Below are 12,651 nucleotides of genomic sequence, written 5' to 3' on the forward strand. Positions count from 1 at the left end.
TAGACTGGTGACAAACAAGGAGCGTGACAGACAATGAAATGGGAACGTGTTCCGGCATCTCAGGGCCTTCATTGCAAACTTCTCTTTCTGTTTCAAGGGAGCTGCAGCTAGAGTGCTTTTGCTGATCACAGATTCAGCGGAGTGGTGTGGGGAGCAAAAATGATCCCTCAAGCAAGCACTAAGGGCTTCAAAGGTCAAACCCTGCATTTTGAAAGTTATCAGCCACTAGTGCAAAACTTGAATGTTCATGTTAGATGCTTTCCTGTGAAATGCTTGATTCAGGTTTCCTGTGGTCCCTGTGTGCAACTCTACCAACTGTGTGTGCAACAGACTACTCTAGTCTCCAGGTGACCAGGCTATATTTGTGGCAACATCTGTGCTGTGGGGAAAGGTCATGTTTTTCTAGCCAGAAAAAAAAAGAAAAATGCCTTCTTTTCTGTGTTTACTGCTACTCTTTGCATTTTAGCAAGTACTCACGAGCGTTATAAAACGCATAAAGCCAGTGCCCACTATATCCCCAGTTCTGTTCTGTTCAAGGGGAGAGGTTCAAGAGAAAGGGTGGGGGCTGCCCCGCTCAGCACGCTCTTCTTGTCAGAGTTCCCACAGAAGGTGCTAGAGATTGGTTTTATCTAAATACCCTTCCCGGTCTGCCTGACCCAGTGCCCCACAGCACCGTGTCAGAGCTGGCCTGAGCCTGGGCAGACGCACCTGTGCGGAGAGCGAAGTCGCAGAGCCAGTCGCTGCTCTCAGCCCTGAGGACTTGACCTCGCTTACTGTGTCCTTCCTACCACATTAAGGCGCTTCCTCCCCATTGCTTCTTCTCACCTGCCTGAGAGCCACAGCTGCTCTTTTTCTGGCAGCTCGCACACCTGTCCTGAGCCTGACCTGGCTTTACTGGTAGAAAATCAATCTTTCACACACCCGCAGTCTTTGTGAGTCCTGCCATTGCTCTGGTGCACAAAATAAATGAGATATTCAATAGAAGGGTTATTTCAAGACAATTAAGGGCAGTTAACTTTTTCTTCGTATTTCAATGTCAAATTAGATGGCATAATCAGAAATAACTTGCTACTACACCTTGTTTTTTCATACTCACCGCATTTTTTATTTTGTCATAAGCAATTCTGGTCAGAGCATGTGTTGTAAAATGTGCCATGGTGTGATATCAGGTCCTCATTTGAAATGATGAAAGTGATTTAGGATGACACTGTGCCGCCGATACTGAACATTGAAATGGGCTTTGTTGTTTCAAGTTATATTCTTCATTTTCTAAGGATAGAATTTGGGCTAGGGATGTGTGGATACCAATTTTTCGCTCAGCCTTTTGAAAACAGAAGGAGAAAGTGTCTTTTTTGCTGTAATTTTGTAACACTTCATCCTCCTTCATTTGCTATTGAAACTATTGCTTTCAAAATAGGGAATAAAAACCCCCACACCAAACTATCAAACTTTCTGTAAGAAGAGAGAGCTATTGTTCCTCCCAGTTCCTAACTTAGGAAAAAAGAGCAATGAGATAAAAATCCTAGTCTCTCTTAACACTTGATTTTTTTTTCCCCTCTGTCCTGACAGTGCAACCAAACTATGTTTAATCAAACCGTAATAAGGTGTCCCACATCTTCTAACATTTAATATCATCTACAGGCCCATGAAATGTCTTAGAGTCATGGGACTATGAGAATTTATCTTCTTTTCTTTCTAAGCTGCCTAGCCATTTTAGCCCAGCTGTATGTCTTGCATTACGAACTCATCTGCAGGAAGTCTCTAATGGTTTTAACTAGGGATCTAGATCTACATGGAGCTTTTGTTAAAAGGGTTTAGATATTTTTTAATGACATCTGATTTGCTAGCAAAAATGTCAGGCACATAATTGCAATTTCAGAGTTTCATAAATCTGAATCAATTAGTAAAATGAACCCCTTGACCTCATGTCCGTGAGCCTTCATGATCATCCAGCCTAAGTGCTAAGGAACTATTGGCACATGATATTCAAGCTGAATGATCCTTTTGTTCAATCCCATTTTCTCGGAGCAAGGCTAAATGCAGCTCCCTTTGAATTTAAAACCTTGCTAAATTATTTAGTACTACATACCACAGACTGATTAAATTTTGCACAGAGTGGTGAGATTGTTTCCCAGGTAGGTCATCATTCAGTGCAGTTTACCACTTAAAATTTCTTTCATTCTCAGTCAAAATACAGCAAGGGCCATCCATCATTATCACCTTGTCCTTTAATTTTTCTGTCAGCCTTTGTCAAGCTTGAAACAAAAGCCTTTACATTTTTATCAACTGCAGCTATTGTTGTCTGAATTGTGCTCAATCATTTCAGAATATCGGTTTTGTTTTTACCAAACAAGTCAAATATTTTCAATAGGTCAGATCTATCTTTCACATAAGCCTGCTAAACCAAACAGAACCATTTCTCATTTCTTTGGAAATGGAGAGTAAAAATGCTTAGGGCCAAATCGGCAGCGAGAGTAAATTGTCCAGGCTCCCTGCACTTAAATGGATGAATGTCTTCTGCCTTAGTAAGAAGAATGTGGCATCAATTCAAGAAAGAAGGAAAGGCAAAGAGGAAATTTTAATCAGGCAGGGCTTGACAGTGTTTTGAGTCGACCTTGTACAACACTGTTCTGCCACTCATAAACAGACTACATCTGTGCCTCTGCTGAAGAGCAGCCTCCAGACCAAGCCAAGCGTTGCATGTTCCTTCTTCTTTGACTGTCCACTCACAATCAGCCATCAGATTACCTGCTCTCTGCCTTCACCTTACCAGTGCTCGTTTAGCTTGATGGCAGGCTAACAGACAGTAGTGACCATGAAGAAAGCCTTTCTAAAACCTTCCCCATACTTTTCTCTGCATCCACTGAACTGTGACATTAGTTCAGGTCCTCATTGAAAAGATACTTCTTGGCTGAGCATTTATGGCCCAGCTCAATCCCCGCCCCGTGCTGCTAGAGAGCGATTAAGAGCCCCTCTCTTTCACTGAAAATCCAATTCTGGTTCTACCTGTATAACCTGTGGGAACATACATGAAAAACAGTTGGGACTCTTTTTTCTGAGTCAGTAACTCCCCTTGGTATGAAGTCTAAGCCCTTTTCTATTTCCAACAACTTTTATGGAAACAATGAGTCCTCTGTGAATTGCTTGTGTTTCAGAGGTCGCAGGGTGATGAAATGAATACCGGTTTAAATACATTACTGAATTTTTGGCTGAATATGTGTCTGTCAACAAAGATTCATTTTAGGAGTGAGGTTTCAAAATTAATGGTGACAATTATTGCTTGACTTCTAGATCTCTGAACATGGTTTTTCTATCTTCTTTGGTTCTCCATCTGCAAAATATAGCTATTTTCTGCTTCACAGGAGGCTAAGGATTCATACCTTAGTATTATTGAAATAACAGTCTGGTGCATTGATTTGGGTATGGCTACTTGAATTAAAAAGTTCCACTCTACAAGGTCTCTTGGTCATAATGATCCTCAGTATTTAGTGGTGTGAGAGTCATAAACAAAAATTTGTTTTCAGGTGAACATTGTGTACAACTAGATTCAGAAATTGTAAAGTCAGAAAATGGAATTAAGTTTCACTCCAGCACAGGTTTCTTGGGCAGAAATTCTGCAAATCCATTCTGTTAAAATCCTTCTTGACAGAAAGCTCAAGAGGACAAATCTACATAGTCCCTTTGATAGCATGTTTCTGAGCAGTTGCCAACAGGGAGCTCTGGATAACATAGTATGTGCCTGGCCCGTAGTACAAGATAGGTGTGCCCTGCAGTAAATCAATGGCCAAAAAGTCCTGCAGGACTAGAAACAGGTCAAACTGTAATTCCCTTTTCTGGCATGCGCAGGAAACAGCACACCCTCTTTACAACACAGGGATTCATATGCCTTAAACAGAAGCCTGTGCTGTTGAGTGTTAGTTTATACTTGTAGTCTCTGATTGAGGTAACTACCAAACCCACTTACCTCCCACACCTACAATACATGGTGAGAGAGTGAGGGGCACTGCACATCTCTTTTTTTCAGAGGTACATATTCTGCATTCCCTTATACAAAAGTTTTTTCAAGGCAAAGACAAAGTTTTCACAAGAATCCATAAGTCTTCTTGGAAGAACTGATAAGGAGCCTTTCTGTCAGACTCCACTGGACTGGGCGGCCCCGTACACGTACGTCTTGAATGTGGGGCTCGGGTGCTTTTCAGAATGCTAATATATGCCCGGATTTGGGCTGTCCAAAATAGGGCTTAAGGTTGGGATATGGTCCAAGAGTTCCAAAATGTGTTGTCTGGAGATCTGTGAGATACTCTGTGACTTACACATACGTTCTTGCTGCACATTCTTTTCTGGGCAGAGCCTCAAACAAAAGCAGGTATGAGCCAAGCATTTCTAGAGCCCAGAGGAGACTTAGATTTCATGACTCGGGCAATGCAGTGCTCTTCAGGCGGCTGATTCCTCGTTGCTATCTTGTACTGTAGTCTTTGAGAGGAAGGAATTGTAATGCTGTGAGCAAAGCAGACCAACTGCAGTCATTTGCATGGTGAATTTCACCTTACTCTGCTAAGAAAGAAACAAAGCCGATGCTATTGCTTGTACTTATGTTTCATTTGAGAACACATGTTTTTCTTTGAGGCTTCTGACAAGCTGCCATTTTGATGTTTGGCATCAGAGTTTGTGACTTTGATCAGGAAGCAAATTTCTGCACAAGTTTTCATTAATCGCGACCTGATCAGAAAAGATGGATCGATCACATCTGTATTAAAACTAGTTAACTAGTCTGTTTCCTGAGTTGCCTTTCTTTTAAAATAAAAAATCTTGTTGGAAATATTTGAATCAGAAGAGAAACCAGAAAGCAATGAACTTCTGAATTCACCAGTGACTCATTTAAGATATTATGTGGTAAAAGAGGTAGACAGTGTGCTTGCAGAATGGAAAGCACTGTCATAAAACCGTAACTGTTTTTGCCAGTTGCAGTTAACTTGCCATTGCATAGTCTTAAGTAAATGGCATATTTAAGAAAGATAATTAATGGAACTGCAAGTCACGCTAATTAGGTTTTACGTACAAGACTGATTTGTAAAGCTTTCCTAATAAACAAGGCTTTGCTCTCCGTATGAAGTAGGTGTTTTTTTTGTGTTTGATTTCATTTTTAGCACATACTTATCAGGGAAGGAGTTTCCCTTTATGAGAGGGAATTCCATCAATCAGTACATGTGACGTATCTTTTTAACATGTTAATTTATTTCTAATGCTTGTTATACTCAGTTCTGTTTAATTATCGTGGTACTCGCACTCCAGGTAATGTTACCATTTTTCCTGATGATTAATGTGGCTACCCTGTGGGGGTTTTTAAAAGCCTGTTTTAATTTTTATGGCTTGGGAATATTTTGTACTGAGAAACAGATTCCATATCAGTGTACAACAGACGAAAGAGGGATCTCATGCCATTTTCTGATGGCTTATAAAGTGGAAAATCCCACAAGTATAGGTTCCAGAGAGAATAGTGCTGGTGTTTATCAAAACCAGAGGAATACAGAAAATTGTAGGTGACTCATAGATGTTAACTGACAAGGAGACTTTTAAAGTGGCAAAATAATCTGTCATCCAGTATGAAAATAAGGTAAGCATGCTAATTTGAAGTCTTAAGAGAGTAATTATGGAATGCTGAAGTCAAGGACCCTGTGTCTGAAATGTGTTCTGTAGGGCCCAGTCCTGTAAAGCTCTGAGCTACTTCAGCTTCCATTGATTTCAGTCAGAATTGATGGCACTCAGAGACCAATTGCATTTCTTTCCGCAGCAAGGGAAGACAGATCATGGGTCAGATTTTTACTCTTTTATTGCATTGAATAGCACCCTTCAGAAATATTTTCACTGAAATCAGTGTGGAATGGGTTACTCACCATGAACTGCTGAGAAACTAGTCCTTTCCTGTTAAACTTGCAGTATAAATAATCTGAAAAATACCAGACGCTTTTTTTTTTTTCCTCACAGAAGTGTTTTTCTCTAGTTCTCTTCAGGGCTTTTGTTTGTTCTTTAAAACCTGCAATCACCTTATAAGCAAAGTGATACTGGTCTTTATTGCTTTTGGCAGTGTAATCAAATTTTTTTCTCTCTGTACATCTGGTTATGTTCTGCTCTGTACTGGAGTGTTTTGCAACAGACATTGTTGTTTCCTCTGCAACAAAGCAGCGGCATGCCTAAGCCTGACATACCTGCGCTTACTTGATCAAAAGCTGAAGGATTTTGTAGGATGCTGTCATCAGGGCTGTGTATTTTTTCTGATTTCTATAAAAAAGTTTTTTAACAGTAATATTATTAGCATTTCTGATTTTTAGTTCTAAGCTGTTTTAGAGAAATACTGATGTGTGTATAGACAATAAATTTTAAATGTTAAGGATGACTGAAAGATGACTGTGCCTGCTAATTAGGGTAACGATTTTGAAATACACTCTGCTCTGGATCTTAGCAGACAACTGTGTCTTAAACAAATGTGTGGGAAGAAGAAAAGCAATCCGGAAAAGCAGCTTTTATAGTTAGTAGCATTTTCTCCCCTTTTTCCTTCCATTGAGTCTGTCTGAAAGTGGGTCTCTGTTTTAACATACAGCCATTTCTCGTTAACATGTGTGTGTTTATTTTAGCATGATGGTGTTGTTTTTTTCATCTCCCACTCTGACACAGCATGTTTCATCCGTACACGGTTTCTACTATATGAGACATTTAAAATGGCTCAGTGAAGAAATGGATTCTTGTCACTTAAACAGTCACTCTCCAGATCTGTGGAAACTTGGTCATTTTAACAGTGTTTTAAATTCCATATGCTAGAAGATTGACTATAAAAATTGAGAGTGATATAATGTCAAGAATTTAAAGGTACTCTGTTGTACCTGTAATAATTTATGTTAATCATGTTTTAATTTAGTCATTTTTTACATACTTGTATTTACAAATTAAACCACTGTTATAGTTCTCCTTTGTTTGCATGATATGATTTTATTTTATATTTTTTTTTCCACTCACCAGATGTTTTCAACACTTTGCTTCCCACTACTGTCATCCCCTCCCTTACCACTGCAACAGTCACAACCACTGTAGCCTTAACAACCAGCACAACCACATCGGCAACAGCCATCAGCACCAGAGGTACAGTATGCTTCTTTGTTACGGCCTGAAAAACACATTATAAATAGGAAATTATAGGTTTGATTTTTAAGAAGGATAGAAATTGCTAAAGAGAGGGTTGAAACACTTTAGTGCAATATATATATTTAATAGAATAATCCGCAGGATGGTACATGGTTAAGAAAAATGTCATATGACCTTGAATGTTTTCATTGCTCTAGCAGTGTGTATGTGAACTTTGACAGGATGCTTAAATTATTTGTGTACATTTGCATTTAATTTTTTTAAGGTTAGTAAATTAACTTTAATGTAAAACGCAAGTGAGCTATTTTTAAATGAACATGACCTTTTAAGACTGGTTATTTTGGGTGCTAATGTTTAAAACAAGATAGGTGTCTTGGCATTGGAATTGCTGTTGATACAATCTTGCTTGATAAAAAAACGGCATCACATTACATCACCCTTGTTAGTCTTTTACAATTTAAGGTACTTTCTACTTAGGGATGTCTTTGTCTTAACAGAACTAGAGTAAATGAGCTTAAATTTCTCTCTCCCTTCCCCGCCCCCCATCCTGTTGGGTTTTTGTTTGTTATAGCTTTTGTAATGTTTCTAGTAACACTTTGCTTTGTTATGAGCAAAATATAAAGCTTAATTTTACTTTTGTATTCAGTAACTGATCAGATAACTGTTCACTTGCAAAGATGTGTATGTAAGCTTTTGCAGATTATAATCTTCTGGGTAGGTAGTAACCTCTCATGGTGAGTGAAATGGCAGTGGTTCCTTTGTGGTCTGTTGAAGGTTTTCATTGTGCAAGGAGAGAGGAAATAACGTTCACTTCTCACACTGCAAATATTCACATGATGACGTATAATTATCCCAGGAAAGTTAAGACACAGTTATGAAATCTTTTCTTTCTGGAAACATTGTTATGAATCAGTTGTAGTGACCTGCCTAACTTGCAAGAATAAGCTGAACTAAATGCAAGTCCATTGTATAAAGATTGTGATGGTATCAGATCACCCAACTTCTTGCTTCATAGTGCATTAATATTTTAATATTGTGTTCTTCATAAAATAAACTGATGTCAAACCTGAAATTACATTTTTAAGCTTTAATATTACTTATAGAGTGAAAAAATACTGTTGTTTTAGTGAAAAATAGAGAGTGTTATAGTAGTCCTTTCCCTCCAGAAAAAAAAAGGATAGACCATGGAAAACAGCCCATTGCTCAACGGTCTGAATAGTTGCAAGAGGAACATCTCTTGAAACGGAACAGAATGACAGGAATTATCATTTCTTAATAAAAGAGTGTTTTGAATCAAGCGGTAGAAGCTTCCCAGTTTTCTGAGGGCTCGCATACTGGAAGAACAGAGTGCTTGGTGTGCCATGTTGGTGTTTGCTGTCCTTAATGGATTGTTTTCTTCTTCTTGTTACGAGGTCATGACTAAACTAGGTCTCTGATGTGATTGTGTATTTAGTGTACCAGGGTTATTAAAGTACTCTGTTAACTCTGAAGTGTGGTTTAGGACCTCATTTTCCTTTACTCTGAAGTGTTAATTTTCAGCATTTGTGTGCCCATCATCAATAGAAAGATCTTGAAAAGGAAAACACTCTTCTAAGCTTCAGCTCTAATACGTATGAGAATGCATGCAGTTTGATGCTACAGTAACAAAGACATACTGCTTTAAGACAAACTAAAAGAAGGAAATCTGAGTGAAAGCGATCAATCACTAAAACACGCGCCCTCACTTTTCCCAGAAAAAGAAGGGAATGCAGCCACATGGCTGAGAAGATGAGACCACTTCAACCTCAAGGAACTGGTAGATGTGGTCTCTTGGGTAGATAATCTGAGACAAAGGAATATGGGTAAACTGTTTCTTGAAAAGCTTGTATTGAAAGGAAAATTACAGTCTACCCCAATGCAGGGAATAGAAAAATGGGACACATGTAACAGACTGATGAAGTTGTCTATCTAAGCATCTAAGGAATCAAAAACCACAAAAGTGTGAAAACAAGGGATTACTATAAACATAAGACATAGAGTATATCAGTGTGGAAAAAACAGGAAAACAGGCATAAAATGGAAAAAACAGGAAAACAGGCATAAAATCAGAAAAAACAAGATGCAGAAGTAATTGCAACTAGCAAGGTATGAGAAATTTAACAAAACAAAAGGGTTTAGAAATACTTTAGATGAAAGACAAAAATTAAGAAATGTAGTGATCCTGTTCATTAATGATTAGAGCAAGGCTGAAGTAATTGATTTTTTTTTCAATCCAGCAATGGATGACAACTGGAGTGCTGTTTCTAATAGGGGTGTCACACTGAAAGATGACCACAAACAGAGACAGATCAAAGAACAATAAGGACAGGAAATTTAAAGAAGTGCTCTGTGAGGAAGCTGAAGGCACCAGCTTGGTTTTGCTTTCAAAAAAGAAAAGTCAATATGACTCTGATGAAATCAGAGTTACCTTCCAAGTTCAGTGGGGAAAATGAATCCACTGAATTAGTGGCAAAGGCATTTAGTGGGGAAGCTTTCTAAATGCACGGGAGGCAGTGATGCAGTGTAGCTATTGAAGTTCTATGACTTCCTTCACCCTTGCTGTCTTTAAAAATACTTGATTCCCATGGTAGAGGGAAATGGACAAGATGCTCTCCTTAGGTCTCTTCCTCCCCTATCTTTCTTGGACCCATAAACAAATAACATTTGCAAACTTACAGTGAATGTTGTGAAGGCAGACTTCTGCTATCCTGAAATACTAGACTGAACCTCATCTAGATTATCAGAGCACCTACACACCAGAGGTACAAGCTGCATAAGAGCCATTTTGGAGAGGATCAGATTGTCAGTAGTATCTGTTTCTGGCTGAGGAAAAAGTACCGTATAAACATATTTTTCCTTTGACACTTTATCAGATCTTGTTTGATCATGCCTTAAGGAAACAGAAGTTTGCCCCAGATCATAGGGTAGTACATACTAACTAATAATATATTTGAGCTGGATTTCCAAAAGCTGACATAATAATCTTGCTGGATGGATTTCACTAATTTTGTTCTAAAATTATGACTTGATACTTATGAATCATCTCAGGTAAATTTTACAAGATATTCCTCTATTCTGCATGACTTTTACATAGTCTACCTTGAGGATATGTTACTTCACATCCAATCACAAGACATGTCTTTACAGAAATGTGATACAGAATATAAAGAGCCCAGAGAGTCTGTAAATTTGTGGCATTTTACGTTATGATGATTGTACCTCATCATTACCAAAAGACTGAATTAATGGGAAAAAAAATTCTCCAAACCATCATCAGTTAATTCTGGAACCGTGTGACCCATCTCTGTCTTAATTTGCATGGCATTTAGTAAACAACGTGAAAAAAAGCTACTGATCCAGTTGGATGACAGCATGATAATTCATAAACATCCTGTTTAGTCAAACTTTTCACTTTTTTAGACAAACGTACACTTGCTTTTGTGCTCAGTCCTTCAGGAATTAATTATTCTTTTACTGGTACATTACCTGCTAACTCAAAGAATTTAAACACAATCTGATGCCAGTGAAGAGTATTGCCCTTTATATATTTGTCAAGGGTATCTTAAAACCTAATAACCATGATGAGGAAATGTACAACAAAATGAGAATAAAATGTATGAGAAGAAACAATTCTAGAGGGCTATGGAAAGATTTATTATACACTGTATGAGTAGCTTCCTATCTATGAGATTTATGTAATGTTATTTGTGAAAGCTGTGCATGGATGCATGCTAGTGTTCCCTTTTGTGACTGGGAAGAGGCATAAGAGTATTGTGAATTTGCCCCCAGTAGTGAAACAAGGGATGCCTGGAGAAATTCTTCGTTAGCATAAAGTTAAGTTAGATGGTTCTGTGCCAACCCTTCAAAGTCCTATAGGTGGAGAGAGAGTGTGGTTAATAGTCTAGAAGAAGTCATCTCAAGTCAGAAACGCTCTGTGTTTCTAGATACACAGAGGAGAAAAGGTTGTGCACACAAATGTACATAAAACCTTCCCACAGGCTGGCATTATGTTAATCATACACCCAACCCCCTGCAATTTTTAAAATTTAAATCCTTTTCCTGTCAAGAAAAAAAAAGTCAAAGAGGTTATAAAACTTGATAATTTTGACTTATTGTTGAAGATTTAAATCTTACCACTACCCCCCAAATAGGTACAAAAGTGAAGTTGCAAAAGCATCCCAAATTCAAGAGAGATCAATTCAATTGCATGTATCAGGGTGATTCAGTCTCAGCTGACTCATTTGTATAATGACTGTGCCAGAATGTTCTAAGCTTTATATAGCAATGCCTAAAAGCATCTCCAAAAGTCATTGCATATAGCAGAGATATGATACTGCTACCAGGCAGCTGCACAATGAAGTTCAAGATTTTATATGATAGTCAGGGTGACCACAAAGCCAATGAATGTACACATTTATATATGAATGAAATCCCTGCTTTTATTATAATCCACTTTGCTTTTATTGTTTTTGCCTCTGGTATAAAAGAAAAAGAAAGATTTCTTAAAGGAGATCTGTGGAGCTAAATTTAGAAGAAGAATTTACAGTGGATTAAGGAAAGGTTTGAGGATATGATCATTTTGAAATCTATTGTGAATTTAATTTAAGTGTGAATATTTCTCCTTAATAGCATAAACTTCAACCATCTTAGCTAAAAATTACATTACTTTCTTTTTCTCTCATTTTTACCTTGGAATCTATGGGCGGGGAGGGGCGGGGGGAGAAAAAGACTAGAATACCTGTTTCATTATAGGCCGTTTAAATGCAGAAACTACTTGGACAGCACTTGTAGTCATCAGGTTTTTTCATATCAAAAAAATGTTAAGCATTACCAGTTCTTTCCTTGTGATTTCATTTTTTTTTCCACTTAAACTGATTAATATAACTTGGCACTTTGTGATATTAACAGATAAAGGAACAACAAAGCAAGGAAAAGACACAGAATACATGAGAGTCGAGAGATAAGGGTAGACTTAAATATAGTTGTGTATGCTTACTTGCATTGAGCTCTGATAATAAATAAAATGATTGTTGTCTAATGTTAAAAGCAGTTTTGTATGACAGCATGCTAAGAGCTAGTTGTTTTATATACTACTTTATAGCTGTAGCAGTAACATAAAATCTAATTTGTGTCTGGTTTTACTCAAACCAGGTAAGAAAATTACAACTTTCTGGGTTTTATTTCTTCTTTCTCATCTTTCCTTCTCTTACAATAATCTCCTACTGGCTTATCTGACTTCTAGATTTCCCAGGAGACCAAACAATTTGAGGTTCAAACCAACAGTTCTTTAGATTATTTTTTTCCCACCAGACATTCAAGTAAGCCTTTAGCTTCTTGCAAGAACTGCCATCTCTTCATTTTCTAATGACTTCTTTTATTACCTTTATTTTTCATTGTGCTTGTTTCCCAGCTGTTTAGAAGGTGTGCTAATAAGTCATGGTAAACCTCAGTCAGATCGTGATGAAATCCCAAACCTTTTTTACAAGCCTCTTTCCC

The 12,651-nt window shown here is 37.9% G+C and overlaps 1 protein-coding gene across 1 annotated transcript in view; it reads left to right on the forward strand.

The window, feature by feature from the left end:
- CADM2 (cell adhesion molecule 2) overlaps nucleotides 1-12,651 on the forward strand; it is a 91,737-nt gene that overhangs the window by 75,800 nt on the left and 3,286 nt on the right. The window contains exon 6 of the mRNA XM_010290315.1: nucleotides 7,015-7,134. Coding sequence (XP_010288617.1) covers nucleotides 7,015-7,134 — 120 coding nt within the window. The remainder of the gene's footprint in view (nucleotides 1-7,014; nucleotides 7,135-12,651) is intronic.

The sequence above is a fragment of the Phaethon lepturus genome, unplaced genomic scaffold (assembly GCF_000687285.1).
Source record: "Phaethon lepturus isolate BGI_N335 unplaced genomic scaffold, ASM68728v1 scaffold4807, whole genome shotgun sequence".
Classification (NCBI taxonomy): domain Eukaryota; kingdom Metazoa; phylum Chordata; class Aves; order Phaethontiformes; family Phaethontidae; genus Phaethon; species Phaethon lepturus.